At 39.4% G+C, this 19,570-nt stretch overlaps 1 protein-coding gene and 1 long non-coding RNA gene across 10 annotated transcripts in view; both read left to right on the top strand.

Annotated features, from left to right (window-relative positions):
• Positions 1 to 19,570, top strand: part of diaph2 (diaphanous-related formin 2) — a 421,028-nt gene that overhangs the window by 109,117 nt on the left and 292,341 nt on the right. For all 9 annotated transcript variants that reach the window (XR_014868698.1, XM_085130728.1, XM_085130725.1 and 6 more), the window contains 3 exons: positions 17,166 to 17,240; positions 17,327 to 17,396; positions 18,714 to 18,850. Coding sequence is in view for 8 of the 9 variants with exons in the window: in XM_085130728.1 (XP_084986854.1) it covers positions 17,166 to 17,240; positions 17,327 to 17,396; positions 18,714 to 18,850 (282 nt within the window). In the remaining variant the exon portion in view is untranslated. The remainder of the gene's footprint in view (positions 1 to 17,165; positions 17,241 to 17,326; positions 17,397 to 18,713; positions 18,851 to 19,570) is intronic.
• On the top strand, positions 6 to 13,089 carry LOC146524974 (uncharacterized). Its single transcript, XR_014868814.1, has 2 exons — positions 6 to 10,029; positions 10,989 to 13,089. It is a non-coding gene; the product is annotated as an uncharacterized LOC146524974 (long non-coding RNA).

The following is a 19,570-nucleotide window of genomic DNA, read 5'->3' as shown; positions in this document are numbered from 1 at the left end:
TAGTAAATAAAGCTTTTGTCACATTCTGCCAACTGTCTTGTACTCGGGCAAAAATCTGAATGATAAGGAACCCCACCCGCACAGAAAACAACTTTTCTAAAAGATTTTTTATTATTGGAAACACATTTTTGCTGTGAAGTAGGGATGCAACGATACCAATTTTTTCAAACCGATACGATACCGATACTTGGATCTGAGTACTTGCCGATACTGAGTACAAAAACCGATACTTCTACCACACACACACACACACACACACACACAAATACAATGAATTGGAAGACAGGTTTTATTTTATTCTCTGTCGATAAAAAATAAAATCGGAATAAAAATGACCACAAAAAAAATTTCAAGTGAAAAATAAGCACTTCTGTTAAATTATTGCAGAGTCTCCACATTGTAATTTAACAAAATATCACTGAACTATTGGCACTGTCTCGAGCTTTCAGAATAATAAATAAACACTTCTGTTTGGAATAAAATAAATACAAATTAGGTTTGAGAATAAAATAAACTTTTAAATTATTGCAGAGTGTCCAATTTCATATCGCGGCTCGAGTATGCTGAGAAGACGGTTCAATCCTATGCTTTCCACGACCGGCATTGGCTGGTCATCCAGAGTGATTTTCTCTTGACATTTTTCATCGCTTTTCCAAAACCTGAGTTAAAGTTGGCTGTTCCACACTGCTGACATTTTGTTTAGCCTAGCTACAGCAGCCTCCAGTTTCTCTTTTTTATCTGGAGCCGCCAGTCTCACTCGCCTAACCCTGTGCCTGTGTAGCGCGGGATGTCCCCCTAGTGACCAATCTAAAAAACTACAACAGAAATGACAAGCCACCCTCTGATTAATGAAATAAGTTGGTATCGGTTCATGGTATCGGTTAACTTTTACGAGTATGAGTACACACACATTTTACAGTATCGGCACCGATACCGATATCGGTATCGGTGCATCCCTACTGTGAAGGATTGCTGTTCTGATGATTTTAGCTATTACTGTCCCCATACATTATGCACTTTCTCCACAGTTTTCCCTCTAGTCCTTATATATACATGATGTTTAAAAGCATCATTTTAACTCATGTAGCTCATTCATCGTGTGGTTTTTAAGATCTTATTCTTCTGTTCTTTCTTCCCACACAGTCTGTGCATTTATAGTCCAGTTTATTTTGTTATTGGAAACTCAAAAAGCAAGCTTTTGCTAATGAGCACATCTGGCTATAATAATTGCTTCTTAGCAAACAAAAACAAACATAAAAGGGGACTTTTTCTTTAATCCTGTGTGAACCTGTATCACCTGTTTGCTTTTCTTTTGGGTCATTTGTTACCATGCTTTCCCCCCCCAGCCGTTTCTATAGTAGGTAACTAAATTCCACCATCTCTCCTGTAAACGAGATCTTCAATCATAATTTAGTCTCACTGGTGCAATACACACTTAGGCTTAGTGCCTAAATTATTTATCATCCCACTGTTCAGGAGCCGTTTCCTAATGTGAATCAATGAGTGGTGCAAGTAAATGGTCACTGTATAAGTGGAAGCATTTTTATGTTGACCCTGCATACAGAGAACAGACCTGGCAGCATAGCCTCAGAGGAGCTTTTATCTAATCTGTGTGCTACTACTGGTATTGCTGCTCCATCCCTGCATTAACCAGTTTGAAAGCAAAGACAACATAGTTACATTATTGCTCAAATTGTGCACAACAGCTGCTCAATACAGCCAGTTATATACAGAAATGGACACAGTGGAACTTTTCATTGACAGCAATTCTCTTCTTCCACATCAAACTCGGGAGATTAAGGAATTCACCTGAAATGCATTTGAATTTTTAAGCACAAGAATATTCAGGTGGCTAAAAAGATTACGTGACACATGCACACCGTCACGTACTAACATATAACCGTTTGAGCTTAAAACAAATGAAAGTCCTTATATAATATGTAACGACATGAATTAATAGCGAAGTAATTATCCCTAGAGTGATTGCATTCTGTGGAGTCACTGCCCGAAAACTCCAGCAAGCTGTAGGGAGTCAGCCTTTCCACTTAGAAAGGCCAACTGGTGCCTAGGGGTTCTAACTGAGGCCAGGCTTGCCCTGTGGGTGTTTTTAAAACGGCTGAACCTTTGACCAGCTTATGAGTGACCCGTGCTTTATGAAAAACTTGCCTCCCACAGATGACTAGACCTACCCAGGGACCCATCTTTGGATGGTGATTCTGGGCAGGACTGTGCAAGTGTTGTCCCCTGCCTGTCTTTACAGCTCTTATTAATTTACTCTTGCAGCATGAAGAAGGTTTCCTCTAATTAATACGTACTTAATTGTTATGGTTCACAACACACAGGAACTCTGCATTTCACTCATACTATGTTAATGTAACCTTTGGTGTAGTTTGATTGTATGTTAGCATATAATGGAAATAAGCATGAAATAGGTGCAGAGCAGTGCGTTCATGCTTGGTTTTTAGTTGCACCTCAGAATAATGATGCACTTGACTGCTTTTAAATATGTGTATTTTAATAAATTATTTAATTGTTATTTATATATGGTACTTGTACTTCACAGAACAACTACACAGTAGAAACAGAAAGGAATACAACAAAAATGGTCAACAATCCAGATTATCTTTTAGCATTTAAAAGCAACTTAACGTCTTCAATGTTTGCATCTTTTTAGCATCTTTTACGCCCAAAGTAGGGCGTGTATGTCAGTATTTAGGACTTGCCTGATAGAAAAAGCTTTTTTTTATTCTTTAGATTTGATTCTTTTTTGTAACCCTCAAATATAAATATGAATTAAGAGCTCCCACAACCACTAAATTGGTTGTGGCAGATCCCACTTATCCAGCCCACACTCAGCGTTGTACTCAGTGTTGTGATCTCAAACATCAATGGCGCAGCATCTCCTCCTCTGATCCTGAGCTCTGGGCAAGCAAGCGTGCTGATAACCATAAAGGAGCCAAAATGAAAATGAGGAGAAAGTTTGATATTAGCTCGAAATAAAAACAACTGGTGACCAACGAGGTCATTTTTATGAGTTGTTTTGTTGTCATTTGAGATAACGTAGCCTCAATAACATATTCGAGCCTTTTATAATGACTTAAATCATCTGCTAATAGTTTAATCTTTGAATATTTTGAACATGAGAAGAACGAGCTGTTTCAGTCTCGATACCGCAATTAAATTGTCGATGACATGTCACCAGTCATTGACGAACTTAAAGCAAATATCGGTGTATAAGAAACTGAAAAATAAAGAAACAAAAACACTTTCCGTGAGGCAAATGCCTCCAAGTCTGTCTCCTTTCTTACTTCCTGTAAATTTCAAACGTCATTTTGGATTCATGACAGATAAATGATCATTTTAAATGACAACAAACCGACCCAAACTTTGTTTCTTTTAACATAAATACAAAAACGAGATAAAAGTCTCCCCATCAAAGTGTGGTTGTTCTTCACTGTCAGTGCTTACTATTGCTTTTTGTTTTTCCTCTGGTGTTTGGGGAGGCTGCTAATTTGCTCCCAGAGGCCTGTGTTTGTCTAATAGTTTAATTGGCTAGGCTGCGCACCTGTTTGGCAGCGCAGGTGGCCACAGGGCCATTGTGCTGAGGGCCTTATCTCCCAGGCAGTCCCACACAGGTGTGTGGCACGCAGCCTTTGCAGATCCACCCACAGATGGCATTGCCTGGAGCATCCAGAGCCTTCTCTGTTTCCACTCTCTTTTTCTTCAACTGCCATGTTTTCCACTTCTCTTTCTGTCAAAATTTCCCCAGCCAATTATTTATCCTCTACTTCATTCTCCCCCTTTTAATTTTGTCATTTGGATACTTGCTTCTTAATTTAGAAATGTCAGATTGACTAGCCACTTTTCATTAATTTCTTAATCCACTGATGTGAAGAGAGATGCCAACTTACAGAAAATTACCACCCCGTTATTTTCTCATTTAGAGGAAAGAAATCCTGCCGCGTTTCAACCCAACTTTTCCACTCATGTCATTGCTTCTTTGTCTGTTTTACCACATGCGGAGACATTCATATGATTGAGATAGTTCTACATTATTAATATAGCAGTCGAATGACACTTTCTTTTTAAATTTGCCAGTACAGCAAATACTCTTCTTTCATATGTTTAGCGTTTTTGCATCTGGTAGTTTGAGTGTTCATGACTTAATCCTATTAATATACTTTTGAATAGAGAAGAGGGGTTTGTGTGGTTATCAGCACAAAAGCACAAAAGCACATTTTCACTGTCCAGGCTTTTTACTTCTCTCAGTCGTGCCTTCGGCGTTACACCGTGACTTTGCTGAATCCCTACAGCTACCTCCATATTAGACCTGCTGGCCCTCGGATCCCTAAGACATATTTAACCAAAATTGAACCGGGCTCCTAACTTTTCATTATGTGAAATCTTCACGGTACAAGTCGAACATTTTATCTAGAGCATTTTCTTGCGGGCTCTTTTTGTGGAGGCGGGAGACTTTTGCTGACACTAGAGCTTCTCTCTGCGTCTGTATACTCAAGGTGTGGGTTGTTGTGATGATCTCGCTGCTCTGCCACACTGGGTGTTTTTGAGTCTGAATCAGTTTCACCAGCTTTTCCCAGGTGAATGCTTGTGCCTGCATGGAACGCTAGTAATGGGCCTTTTATGGGCTGGGGAGTTGCAATGCCTGCTGACATAAAGTTGCTCATCCTGTCGGCTGTCTGTCCTGCTGCCCAGCATGATTAAGCAATGAACAACACACTGAGAAACACTGACATCTCTGCCAAGGACATCTCAGTGCTCTGCATTAGAGCTGGGCGATATATCGAGCTTTTAAAAAATATCGATATATTTTCATACGAGATATAAGATGTGACAATATCGTTTATATCGATATAGTCTATGTTACGTTATAACTATACTTGTGGAGCCACAAGTTTGCCTCTCTTTCGTCCACTTTTGTCTTTACGCAACGTTACTCGGCCTCGCCTCTCCTTCACTGAACACAACTCCCCCTCCTCCCCCATCGCTTCACCTGCAGGAAGCGACAAGATGGACACGGCAAATCTCCGTTAACGAGTTACTGCGCATCGCCCCGTGCGTGGGGCTGGACGCCGTCAACGTGTTAGCTAGCTAACCACGCTAACGAGCTAACCACGCTAACGCCATGTAGCCCAGAGGTGCTGCACAGCCTAAAATACTTTCATTTTCTAAAATGTTGACAGCGCGCCTTATGGATGAATTCTGGTTGTGCTTGATGGCCGCGAACCGATTTTATGTGGAACACAGCGCTCAGCAATCTGTCAAAAAATTGTTTTAGTACGTCTTTGCTAAGCTACGGTGCTGCACCGCTTGATGGATTGTCAGAGCATTACGGCTACCGAGGAGCCTCGCGGAGTGATACGTACTGTGCTTCAACGTAATATTACCCTACCGTGTATAAGGACCATAAATGGCACCTGTTAAGAGACGTGGTTACAAAGAGGATTTCAAACTCAATGCTGTCAGTCACACAGTAGAAGTTGGGAACAGAGCAGCTGTGAAATCTGTCTTTGTTACTATGCTCTGCGTCTTTTAGTTTACATTTTGACTGCTCAATTGTGAGCTTTTTGTTATGCACAAAAACAACATTGTTTTCTTTTATTTATGGAGCATTATTATTTAATAAATGCTCATAATTTATTTTTGAGTAAATTTTATGTACATCTATGCTCTATGTTAATAAAAGTGCCTGTGTGACATCTGGGATACAGCTTTGACTAAGAACTCTCTTTTTGTTCTTACTTTATGGCTTTAAAAAAAATATCGAGATATATATCGTATATCGCCGTCCAGGTAAAAAATATCGAGATATGAATTTTGGGTCATATCGCCCAGCCCTACTCTGCATATACTTTACGGTCAAAAACCATTAAACATTACTGCTTAATCTATATTCTATTTCATATATATTTAGATATTTTGAAACATTTTTGTCAAATTTCACCTGCAAAAATATATCAATATACTTGAGCTTGTTTACATTTTACATTTCTGGCAAAAACTCACACAAAGTCAATTATAAGGTGTCAAAAAAGCCGCTCCCTTGGCGTAAAAGTTTAAATGTAATAGCACTGACTGGGACTCTATATGCCTGAGTCTTACTCCCTCGGCCTTTTCTGTTTGCTTCATGTACAACGGCCAATTAACACCAGCACCCAGAAGCATATCCATCTGTCCGTCTGCTGTTGTGGCTATTGAAACAAACAGCTCACAGGTTGCGTATACCCCCTCGACAGCGTAGGCCTGAAATCTCGTCTGGCACGAGAACAAAGTGTGAATAGTGGCCCTCGATAAGACTGCTATGAGTTAACACAGCCCTGCACTGATGAATGATTCTTGTGTGAGAATTCAGACACAGTCGACATCAATGAGATAGCTCTGTCAGACATAGATTCTTCACAGAGATGAATAACTGTTTCAACTCTTGTCATTTTTGATGTGGAAATATGGCAGTGAATCATCCATAATTAATCCTCTGTATCCACTTTGTTATCCTCGATAGTCTTTTGTAAGCTTAATCAGACTTCTTGTCAATTTGATTTTTTCTTTTTAAACGTAGCAGAAAAAACAGCTGTCCCTGCTTAAGTTCAGGGAGATGAGTTAGCTCGGGACATGAGACGGACTCTGAACTTTGCGGATTAAGCATTATTTCTTTCCATCCAACTTTGTGGAATAATAGAAAAATAGCAATTTAATTCTCTGCCATGATGATCTAGTTTTATCATCTTCCTTTAGTAAAATTGTTCCAGTGTCAGGGCTCGCCCAGTCGGGCTACCAAAATCCATCTCAGCCCTGCCCGTCAGGCTATCATAGGAAGGAAAAATATATGTCAATGCTTTTGCATTCTTTCGCAAATGTAGCTGGGTAATTATTCATCGGCATTGATGAGCCACTGTCAATATGTGACACATGGAAATCGCATTTGAATTTGCGCTTGTTTTTTGCTTTCACGGTCCACTTCATGGACAAAAGAATTTATGCGGCTGGAATATGACGAGCTAAATAACATAATGTTCTGCCGGGTGTGTTGTGAGTTTCCCTCGATTTCTGAGTCGACAAGCGCCTTTGTTACTGGGACCAGTCATTTTAAGAAAGACCCCATCAGAACCCATGAGAAATGCAAGAAATGCATTATTGCCCAGTCTGCAGTATCTTTCCCAGAACAAACACCAATTGCAAAAAACATACTAAAAATAAACCAAGCACAACAAGAAGTCTTGAAAAAGCTGTTTAGAACAGCTACTATTTTGCAAAGAGTGAACTACCATTGGCAAGATTTAGCAGTCTTTGCAAACAAAAAGCAAATGTCCTAGATCTTGGTTCCACTTGCCTCTTACTGAACACTGATTCATGTTCTACACAGTTCTTGCAAGTTCATAGAAATTTCTGGTCAATTAGAACCAAATATTTGAGTTGATGATTGTAATTTGTGTTTTAAATATTTTTAGATTGATGTTTTGTTTCCTTTACAATATTATACATTAAAGTATAATTGTTTTTTTAATTCGGGCTACTTAAATTTATTTTGGGCTACCAAAAACTGAAGAGGGCCTGCCCGAAGGGCTACCAGGGATTTTGAAATTTTGCGAGCCTTGAGTGTGGTCATTTTCTTGGCAGCGAGAGTCGACCACGCTCAGTCACCCTCAGGTTCTCCGAAAAGTTTACTCATGAAGGAGGAATAAAACTGCAAATGACATAAGTGTTTAGTAGAAACCTGAAGGTGCACTGCGGCCTTCTGTTGTTTCACAATGATTTAGTTCATTAGAGAATGCATTTTTGCTTTTTACTTTGACAGTAGTACGAGCATAAATCACAGAACAGTCAGAGTTTTATTTGACTGTTAAATTTGGCACGAGTGTTATGACACTGTCCTCTCAGTGGACGTGAGAAGGAGTGAGAAATGAGCAAGTTAACTAGTTTGTACCCTTGCGGCTGACTTCAAATTTGATGTTTGCCCTTCTTCTTCACAGGCAATGAAAATGATTTTGGAGACATAAATGTCCTCAGTGTCTGCGTGTATTTTAAGAGTGATGCCTATTTCATTTTATGACACCATCTGTTAACCTCCAAGATAGCCATATCTGTTACAGCCCCAAAGCATGCATACATAATTCACACATATCTGATCTGAATTTTATATTGATTTCGTTGGAAACTATTTGCTTCGGTATCGAAAATAGCTGGTAGATATAGGAAATAACTGACTATAAATCCATAATTACTGTTCTTGGTATTCGCTCTTAGTCATTACTCACAGGTCACGGTTCATGTTATTCTTTTTGATATAATGCAATATATAAAATTGTGGTATAGTTAAGTGGAAAGTATTAAAATAAATAAATAAAACCTGTTTTATGTTTGACCTGTAAACAAACATCTTAAGAGAACTTATGTCAAATCTGTGGGAAACTCTCATAGCGACACACTTTCCTTTATGCTTATGAATAAAAGGATTTATCACCTTATGTGACCTACAAAGGCGATCCTTTCTGCCGCAGAATTTAGCAGAGCTGCAGAGCTGTCCTAATGTTTCACTAGTTGTCTGCAGATATTAAATACTGGCACAAATTCTGGTGAACATGTTCTCAAAGGTGAACACTGATACTGCAATTACATCTCCTCTAAAAGGTGGCAGCAACAAAAGCTCGAACAAAATGGCAACTTAATGACTTTGAGAATAGAATTAGTTCTTCCAGGGAAGTGCTGCCGTTGCATTTCCTTCGACTTGAAAGATGAAGCTCATCTTTACAGAAGCCTGAGGAATGTGTTGATACATTGCGTCAAACCTAATGGTCCATTCTTTAATCTTCCTCAGTAAACGCAGCTTTACACAATACCACGCAATTAAATTGAGAAGAAACACTGTGTCCAGCAGTGCTTTAGCAGTAACACTGGTTTCTGGGTACCTTCAGGTTGCAGTGATGCTATGTTGGTGTGTAGGTATTCTCGGTGTTGTTCTGGGGATAATTAGAAATTTCAAGAGTGTTTTGCACTCCGTGGGGAGTCATTTCAAAGTGTCTGGGGAGCATGGTGTGCTGTCAGCTCTCTGATAGAGACCTCCACTCTCCAACCTCACACTCCTTTCATGTTCACACACACGCACGCATACTTTCAGTTCCACGTTCACCTGTGTGCTACATCTTTAGTCTTTGTTAAAGCCATGTTTCAGTATCAAGCTGAGACCTGAATACCATTACAAGTGCAAAGTGCTCCCTTTGAGTACTGCACTGTTCTTGTTCCTGCGCTTCCTTGACTATGCCAGAAATTACATTTGTGGAGTGCTGACACCAGGTATATTGTCCTCAGACTGTATTACTTGGTTTTGTAGCACTATGAAATAACAGCACCGCCGCAGACGACTCTGTGGACAGTTCTTCTGCTCTAATTCAATAAAACCAACGAAAAATTGGTTGCAAGGAATATACTTTATGAAACAGTTTATTCAGATGGTACACGCAATCGTAACATGTTCTGTGCTGTGATGCATTATATTTAAGAGTTGCTATAGCCAGCCGGAGTTATTATGAAGACTGCCGAGCAAAGTGGCAGCACGGAGGGGAAAGGTGCATGTTAGCTGGGCTCTGAAACATCCTGCCTGCTCGCTGTTCTCTGTCAGGTTCAGCACAGGTCAATGATTTTGACTCACTTTGTATGTATAAATGCCAGATGCTGGATGCACACAGTGTCCATAATACTTCAATAAGTATTTAAATCTCTTGATAGTTCACCTTGCCCACCCCCACCCCCCCCCCCCCTCCCCCAGTGCTCATCTACAGGCTCCTAAATATTTAACTCAGTTCTGTGTGAAGTAAAGGTTTCTGTGGCTAAGGATCAAACAGCATTAGAAACAGGGTGTAGGAGTTTAAGAATTATTTTGCAGGATTAAAACAAATGTTTTTGTCATTGATACTTGCTGGCTACAGCCTGCTGTTGAATTAATTCATCAGTCTATCCACAGTAATATATTATAGAAACTTCAAAGTGTGTGCAAATAATGTGTGACGTTTGTAGGCAGTGTTGGGAAGGTTACTTTTAAAATGTATTCCATTACAGATTACAGAATACATGCCCCAAAATGTATTCTGTAACTATTACGTTACATTACTCAATGAGAGTAACGTATTCTGAATACTTTGGATTACTTAATATATTATCATGCTGTTTACAACTACATGAATGTACTATTGCTGTGATTTATTACTGTTACTGAAGGTCCGCGGCTCCGAACCGTAGTAAAGGGACCTCTGGCTAATACGGTGGGTTCTGTGTCGGGCTCGTAGCCGAAAACTAGCTTTACTTTGTTGTCTGGGTCAACTTTGCTAGCAGAGACAGAGAGAGGCGTTGAAAGGCTGCTCCAACAGAACTTATTGTTTCAGAGGAAAACACGAACACGGTGTACAGTCGAGTCTTAATAGCTTACTTACAACTGGGCTCGTCAGGCTCTCTTCTTGGCTGCAGTGGTTATTATTATATTTACATGCTTCCAGCTCCCGTTTCTGCTCCATGACAGCTCGTACTTTTCCTTTTCCTCCCTCCCTCGCTCACAGACACATAACGTGTATGGCAGTCCATTCTCCCTGCAGCACGGACTACACTGCCCATGATGCTACATTCTTTAGAGCTATACCTGTAGCATTCTGCCTGTTAGCTTAGCACAACAACAACAAAAAGGCCTCTCTCACCCAGGAAACACGCAGAGAGAGAGCGTCACCCTGTAACCATGGCAACCGTAACGCTGCCGCCTGGAACTACAGAACGTAGCTGTCAAACAAAACCCAAACAGTCCTGACCCGCCACAATATGAAACAGGGAAGTACCGCTGTGTAATCCATTTATTTCAACAAAGTAACTGTATTCTAAATACCACCTTTTTAAACGGTAACTGTAACGGAATACAGTTACTCATATTTTGTATTTTAAATATGTAACGGCGGTACATGTATTCCGTTACTCCCTAACACTGTTTGTAGGCAAGCTAATAATGTGGCTCTGGGGATAGCATAGCATCTTTATTTATAACACACTTTACATCCAACAATGTTGACCAAAGTGCTACAAATATAAGAGAGGAAACGGTTTAAATTACATATAAAATATCTTAAAATTAAAAATAATATAATTAATAAGAAACATATTAAGAGACATCAACAAGTCCTGCTGTGCTAAAAGCCAAAGTAAATAAATCTGTTTTAAGACGTGATTTAAAAACAGATAAGGGAGGTGCCTGTCTAACATGTAAAGGCAACTCATTCCACAGTTTTGGTGCTGCCACAGCAAACGCCCGATCCCCTCTGAGCTTACAATTAGTCCTGGGCACGCTCAGGAGGAGCTGGTCTACCGACCTGAGGGACCGGGAAGGTATGTATGGATGAAGAAGCTCAGAGAGGTACAGAGGGGCAGCATTGGACAAACATTTAAAAACAAATAAAAGCAGCTTAATATGGATCCTAAAATGCACGGGCAGCCAATGAAGTGAATATAAAACTGGGGTGATATGCTCGTATCTACGAGTGCCAGTTAAAAGGCGTGCAGCAGCATTCTGGACTAACTGCAGTCGAAAAACAGAAGATCGACTCCCCCCAAAATAAAGAGAATTGCAGTAATCCAGCCGAACGGTTACAAAAGCGTGGTTTACTGTTTCAAATTGCTGTCTCGTAAGAAAGTGCTTAATTTTGGCCAGTTGCCTCAGATGGAAAGGGAGAGAGTGCTAGTTGCTGTGTTTATCTCTATGTTGGTCCAGTAGCGATACTTTACCTCTAGACTAATGAGTCAAAACCAGAGCAAAAGAAATGAAGGAGCAGCATTGATTATCACATAGTGCGTGCTAAGATCTGAGAACACTCATCGACAATCAGCTTTGAGAACAGTCAACACAATGTGCAAGAAGACAGTTGTATTGGAGAATCGCCAAGCATCAAGGCCGGGTAGTCCCAGTCATAAGTGGTAAGTACCCACCAAGGGGAGGTAGAGTGGAAGGACAAACCACGAAATCCATCAGACTGTGATACTCTAGAAAAGCAGAGACAAATGTTGCTGCTTTTAATAGTTATTTGTAGAAAGCATTTTGCTTAAAGATGTGAGGAACAGAAAGATAATGTTCATATTTAATTTCTGTCATCTGATATGCACTGTGCTTTATAGGCATTTAGGGTGGCTTTTATATTGATCACAGTGTAATGTTCCCCCATGTTTGGCATGCTAAATCACTAAACAGACACTGGTGGTGCTTGGTTTCAAGATTTATCTTTCAGGCCTGTGTTGCACGGCACCTCGGCCCTAAGTCCCGATCCTGTAGTGGTGAATAGGTCAGTAGTCCCAAGGAGGAACAGTTGTATGCCTCGGCCCTGTAATGTAATATGAAAGATACTTTACAGACACAGAAGCTTTCAGTAACATAACCCTTCACCAAGCCCTGATAAAATAATAAATCTGGTCTATAAACTGAAATCAATACACACAAAGTCCAAACACAAGACCAGTGATCAGACAAACAAGGTGGGACAGTGTCTCCCTCTCGCTGCTTCTTCCACTGTTGAGTCACTTAGTGCGGCTGGTGATCTTCTCTTTATGTAGCAACACTTCCCTGGCGATGTACCTTTCTTTTCCATGATCTTTGCTCTGAGTTTGTTTTAATAACATACAAAAGTGTAGTTACAGCATATCTTTCCATCTAAATACTATTAATTTGTAAAGGAATCACTCTTTTGTAGTATAAAATATAGTAAATATAATAATAGAAACAATTTTACACTTCAAACAAGCTGTAGGACCAAATATAAGAGGCATAGATGTTGGTTGCATGCATATAACATATGTAACCCGTGACATTATTACATGTTATAACATAACTGCTCTTTTTACTGCAGTGCTGAGAAAAATCTACAATTGAACAAAAATCTTGTTAGTAAAATATAGTTCATTTTGAACTCTTGTTGTGTGAGAATTTCACTGCATACATTTTCTCGCAGTTAACATAACTGTAACATAATTGCATCAAGCTAACAGAGCCCCTCCCCTTCAAAAGAAAAAACAAAAAACTCCACAAAATATAAAATAAGAAATTGCTTCCCTAAGACCAACCATGAATTTTTCATTTTGCCTGGGGAATATACATGATTGCAGAAAGTAACACAATTTGGTGGCACTTAACTAGAGGATTATAGCCATCAATATTAGATGAACAAGTTCTCCCCCAAGTTAATGAAATTTTTAGATGTATTCCCACATTAGGAGAAGAAAGTGATAAGGAAAGGATCTCATCTCGTGTTGTTTCTGCGTTAAGGTACTTTACATTTGACCAAACAAGAGCCTATGGCCACATCCGCAGCACACGTTTTGTTGCTCTGCTTATTAACTATGAAAGTATTTAAGAAACAACAACATAGATCTGTTACAGAGGCTGGCATCATTGTTATTACTTTATTATTACCGCAGCATAGTGGAAAAAGTAGGGTTATTTGTTTTAGTTGCTGTCCATTCAGGTGAGTTCTCTGATGAACAGAAAGGGGGCATTTCATAGCCTGAGGACAAACACTCTAAAAGTACCATCTCTCATTTTCTTAGTGGTAACTTTGGGGACATTTGGAAGGCAACCTGTAGAGGACCTAAGGGTATACGTGAGGGGACAGAAAATGATAGACAGTCTGCGATGTAGGGAGGACAGAAAAACATTTAGTGCCTTAGAAACCTTTAGGGGACTGCATTATGTTGCAACCTTCAGCAAGACGCACATTTTTGATGAAAAATTTAGGGCACAGACAATCCCAGTTTCTCTTCTTTTCTGCCTATTCTGATTCAGTCCAGCAGTCACACAGAAATGCAAACATGCAGCAAACTTCTCTCGCGTATTTTACAAGTTGAATTCTCCTTTAATTAGAGCAGCTTGTCTGCTAAAAGAATGCATTTGTAAATCTCATAGTAAGGCTAGTTTTCTCCCGTAAAGCTGTTTTTGAATTTGTTTGGTTTTTTGTGATGATACGTCACGAAAGTGCACCAAATTACACGAGAACTAGAAGGACGTTAAAAGCTTATCCAAAGAAGAGTTTTGAATGTTCTTCAAGAAGCCTCAAAAACTATTTAAAGAAATCACAAGAAAGCTTACAGACTGTGCTGAAGAAGAAAGATGTCCACATCAACTAATGGCTTTCAAACTTATCAGAATTGTCCAAACTCTGCTGTCCCTGAGTTTATATGTATGTTTGCTGCACTTATTCTCAATTTGACAGAAAGATATAAAGACATGCAGAGCATTAGAAGCTATTTTGCACTATGAACTGTGCTGCAGGTACTCTTCGCCTCAGTATCTGCTAGGGGTGGGGGGAAAAATCAATACTGTGTAGCATGGTGATATTTTGTTTGCTAATAATGTATCGATACAGGGACAGCAGAAATCGATATTTTGTTACAAAAAAGGTTTTTGTGCTCTGACTTCAGAGCATGTTGATCCTTTTTCTGAGCAAGAATCCTGACATTCCTTCACTGTCCAAATGTGTTTAACTTGTTTATGGCAGCAATAAACATGACAGTTTACTTATTTTAATTTAAGACATGTTTTATTTGAATTAAGTTTAAAACTTTTTTATTTCATGTAAAATTATATTTTGTTTTAATTGACTTTCAAATTCTTCAGTTGCTGAAGGGGCTGCATAGTTTTCATAAACTGCATAGTTCAGAATAGCTATAATTGTACCAGATGGTTGATTCAGTTAAGTTGGACTAGACTGTAATACAAACCGTTCAGTTTGTCAACAATCAAACTGAAATGAGAGAAAGACTGAGTGTGAGACTTTGATATTAGAGAAAATGAATATTGATAAAGTTTACCTTTATGTACAGAATCTGAATATCGCTAAATATTTTTTAAAAATTGTAATAATATCGTATCGTGGGATGTATGGTGATTCCCACCTCTAGTATCTGCTCTTTAACTTCATGCAGTTGATGTGATTTGCAATAATATCTAGGAGGAGTACATATAGCACCATGCTTAAATTCACTGTGACCTTGTGAGTGACAAATGTTTGGAATGGCAGACTACATGGCTCTGTGCTTGATTTTATTCACCTGTAGCAATAGGAGTGAAACACTTAAGACATGCGTCCTGATATGTTTGTCCATGTAGTGCATTTAACAGGAGACTCCCTTTTTCCTCTTTTTCGTAAAACACGACTATAAACCTGACGATGTTCCTATCCAAGCATTTTTTTCATCAAAAATGAAGCTTTATCTTCCTTTTGAATTACCCTTTAATAAATTGAATTGAATTGAATGTGAATATATAAATTGAAAATTTATATATTTACTGAATCGGGTTTCTGATTTGCATTTCAAACTGAAAAAAAAAAGCAAAGAGAGAACGAACACTATCAAAACAAACAAAACACTCTCAGTCTCATAGTTTAATTGGAATTATAGTTGCACCCTTTGAAAGTACAGAAGTGGCACAACCCTTTCAACAAACACATTGTCTAGATTGTGAGCACCGAGTGTTAATTTGTAAATTAATAGGTAAAAAATAAAATCAGGCACTATAAATAACAGTAGCATTGCTAAAATGTACTCAACGTGTAAACACACACTCCTTTGAAGGTGGAAGGATTCGTGCTCCGCAGACAGCAAAACAGAGTCGTCATACTACACATTTACACCTTGTTTACTGTGATAACGAACATGATTGCAAAGCATGAAATTGTAATTATGTAAAAACCTTATGGCAGAGGACATAGTATTTTTTTTGTTTTTGTCTGCAGTGTTCTCGCACACACCTCGGAGATGTCTCGTAGCCTCCTAACATCCCATATTACAGTTACACTGTGTAATGAACAAATTTCTGTTCACAAATATTGGTCCAATTTCCTGCTCTCCGAAGACTGACATTACCATCATTACTAAGGAGCATAAACAAAGACTGTGGACTTAGTGAATTGTGATTCTTGAGCCATGTCGCCTCCTTTCCCTCCGTGTTGTCGCAGCCTTTCATTAACTTCTACCTCCTCTGTATCACATATACATACAGCTTCATTGTTATTCTGCAGTAAACGGAGCCAATTTGGTTTTTCTTTTCTTTTATGGCTTCCAGCATGTGCTGGAAAAAAACATTCAAATTGGAAGGCTCTTGGTAAACAGACATTTATAAAGACATTTCTAAACATTATAATGTGTTTTGTTTTTATTAAGAAAACAGATCATCATTACATACCACGGTAAATATTAATAACTTATAAACCGGCGCTGCTTGTCTGGTAATGAAATGTGAGTAATGGTAGGTAGGGTTTGTTGTGCGTGCTAATTTAGTCACAGATCAAAGAAATACCTCACCTCTACTCTGCTAGCTGCCTTAGGCTAATGCATCTCATCCCTAATTGAGGGTCTCTTCCGACTCACTGAGTCAATACAAATGGCTTTAATACTGAAACCATTATTATTTCAAATCATTGTCAAAAAGGTGGGATAAATCGTTGACTTATGCCCCGTTAATGTCATAAAATTGCCCCATATATTTTACATTATTGACAGTCGGAGGCCCAAAAACAAGTAATGCTAATGATATAATCTCGCTGTGACCACACAGTCCCTCCCAGCCTCCTCCTGCTTCTCTCTTCCGCTGGCTTAGACAAACGGGCTCATCTGCACTGGATCATTTGCTGTCTCCTGATACGCTGAGGTTTATAGCCAGTTATCTCCCGCGATCCATTATCGATTACAATGTTATCTTCTTGCATTGCTTAATCTTTTGGCACAGTAACGTTGTAGCTCAGAGGGAGGGGGGGGGGGTGCTGGATACAAACTGCTTGGCAATGGGAACACTAGTTAAGATGGATGGGTGTTCATTTGCTTGTAAATGGGTATAGTTTAAATGTAAACTGATTCAGACTGTATTCGGTGTCAGCGAGAGGGCAGGAGGGGTTTGATTTGCAGCACTTTCTGTTAGGAATTAAAAATCACTGCAACAGTCAATTTATCGAGTTAAGTGTTAAACCTCTGATATTACTCCGAGTGACTCGTTTCCTCTGAGGTTAATGCAATATTGTTGTTTGTGCTTGCTTCTTTCTGTGAATCAGCGTGGCTGACGGCACACCAGCACGGCAATAACAATTTAGAACGAGTATCGTGTGACCAGCTTTTTTGTCTATGTGTTTTATTTACAGTTGGGTTAATAACTTTGGCCATGAGGGTCTCGGGCTTCTTCTGGAGGCACTGGAGAAGCTGCTGGACAAGAAACAGTGAGTCACCTCGTATATTTGTTGTTTGTTGTACTTTTCATTCAATAACAATGCGTAAAATCTGACTTTTCTTTCTTTCTTTTCAGGCAAGAGCCCATTGATAAACGCAACCAGCATAAACTTATCCAGTGTTTGAAGGCTTTCATGAACAATAAGGTTTGTATGATTCAAGGCCATCCACACAACTGATCACCCACATTAAAATCTCTTTTCATGTCAGTATGAAGTGATATTGCTCTCAATTCAATTCAATTCAATTCAATTTTATTTATATAGCGCCAAATCACAACAAAAGTCGCCTCAAGGCGCTTCATAGATACAGAGAAAAGCCCAACAATCATATGACCCCCTATGAGCAGCACTTTGGCGACAGTGGGAAGGAAAAACTCCCTTTTAACAGGAAGAAACCTCCAGCAGAACCAGGCTCAGGGAGGGGCGGCCATCTGCTGTGATTGGTTGGGGTGAGAGAAGGAAGACAGGATAAAGACATGCTGTGGAAGAGAGACAGAGGTTAATAACAGATATGATTCAATGCAGAGAGGTCTGTTAATACATAGTGAGTGAGGAAGGTGACTGGAAAGGAAAAACTCAATGCATCATGGGAATCCCCCGGCAGCCTACATCTATTGCAGCATAACTAAGGGAGGATTCAGGGTCACCTGGTCCAGCCCTAACTATATGCTTTAGCAAAAAGGAAAGTTTGAAGCCTAATCTTAAAAGTCGAGATAGTGTCTGTCTCCCAAATCCAAACTGGAAGCTGGTTCCACAGAAGAGGGGCCTGAAAACTGAAGGCTCTGCCTCCCATTCTACTTTTAAATACTCTAGGAGCAACAAAGCCAAAGAGGAGGTGAAACGCAAAAGGCCTGAAATGTTCACCAGCTGAACAGTGAATTTATTTTACAAAAAAATAAAAAGCACGAGAGAGCAAACTGTTAGTTCACTTACATTAAACATTTTATAAATATCTCAAGAGGCCAAGATTCCAAACCTTATTTGAATCTGAACTCTGACGAGCCTGGGATAACGGGAGCGTAAAGCTAATTTTACCATATCAAGCCCACAGTCTCAGATCTTTTAATTATCCTTTTTTGGGCAGTCTGGCTCATTTCTCAAAAGTGGCACACATTTCAAGGATAGATGAACTGTTGATATTGCTTCTCTTAGAGTTAATCCCCACATGTGGTCATCTCTACCCATTCTCTCAGTTGTGGGGAGACTACAAGGTGCATGAGACTATAAGTATTTGTCCCTATAGTCCTGTCCTGAATTAAATTAATTCATCATCCTCTTTATTTTCTCCCTCGGCCTCGTTGTCCCTCCTTATAAGAAAATTAAGGCTAACTATAACTTACGTAGATTTTTTTTCCGTTTTTTACTTGAAGTGAAAGTTCTCTATGAATGCTAATGTTCTCATTAATTTATACCCAGTGGACTTTTTTCTACATCCTCTCCTGTCTTCTTTTGTGCCCGTAGTATGGACTGCAAAGGATCTTGGGAGATGAGCGGAGTTTGTCGTTGTTGGCTCGAGCGATTGACCCCAAACAGACCAGCATGATGACAGAGATTGTCAAAATCCTCTCCGCTTGCTGCATCATCGGAGAGGAAAACATGTAAGTTCCATTCAGAGACATCACGATCACATGCGTAGGTAGTCTATCAAAGTCCAACCACCGATGTCTGCAGACACAATACGTTTCGTCTCAGTTTGCAGGTCAGCGCGTTAAATTGGGAGCTTTGGTTTTTTTGCAGGTTTAAAGATTTTAAATAAGGTTGAATTTGAATAAAATTCTTATTTGTGGTCTTTACTTTGGGTCATGTGGATGAATTGACCTTTGAAGTTGCTACCATACTTTTGCCCATCTCCTATGGGGATTTTAAGTGTTGATAGGATCACATATTTCTCAGGTTTTCTATATATTTTTCAATAAATCGCAGCTGATATAGAAATAAACGAATGACTGATGGAAAAACAAAGAAAAACAATGACAGACATGGCCCATCACTGCTTTGTGTATACAAATCCCTGTTTCTGAAATAGAGGGAAGAGTGCAGGACATCCCTATAATATTACTGTCGCTTCAATCTCCTCTCACTGGGTGGCATGTAGTCATACAGAGATTGCAGCCCATGCTTATGTGTTTACCCGCTATGAGTTGCCGCTGCATTTACAGGTGACCTTAGTCGGTGTAGAAATCTCTTGGATCACATGCTCAGATGATGCAGTTTAGTCTGTTTAATGTGGTGAACTTCTCAGTGTAGCTTGCTGCAGACACAAGCAGGCTGACAGCGTATAAATTGGATTTAGGGGAGTGTTTTTTATTGTTTCCCAC

This window comes from Neolamprologus multifasciatus, chromosome 2 (assembly GCF_963576455.1).
Source record: "Neolamprologus multifasciatus chromosome 2, fNeoMul1.2, whole genome shotgun sequence".
NCBI classification, from domain to species: Eukaryota; Metazoa; Chordata; class Actinopteri; order Cichliformes; family Cichlidae; genus Neolamprologus; species Neolamprologus multifasciatus.
This window is presented reverse-complemented; position numbering and strand designations above follow the sequence as displayed.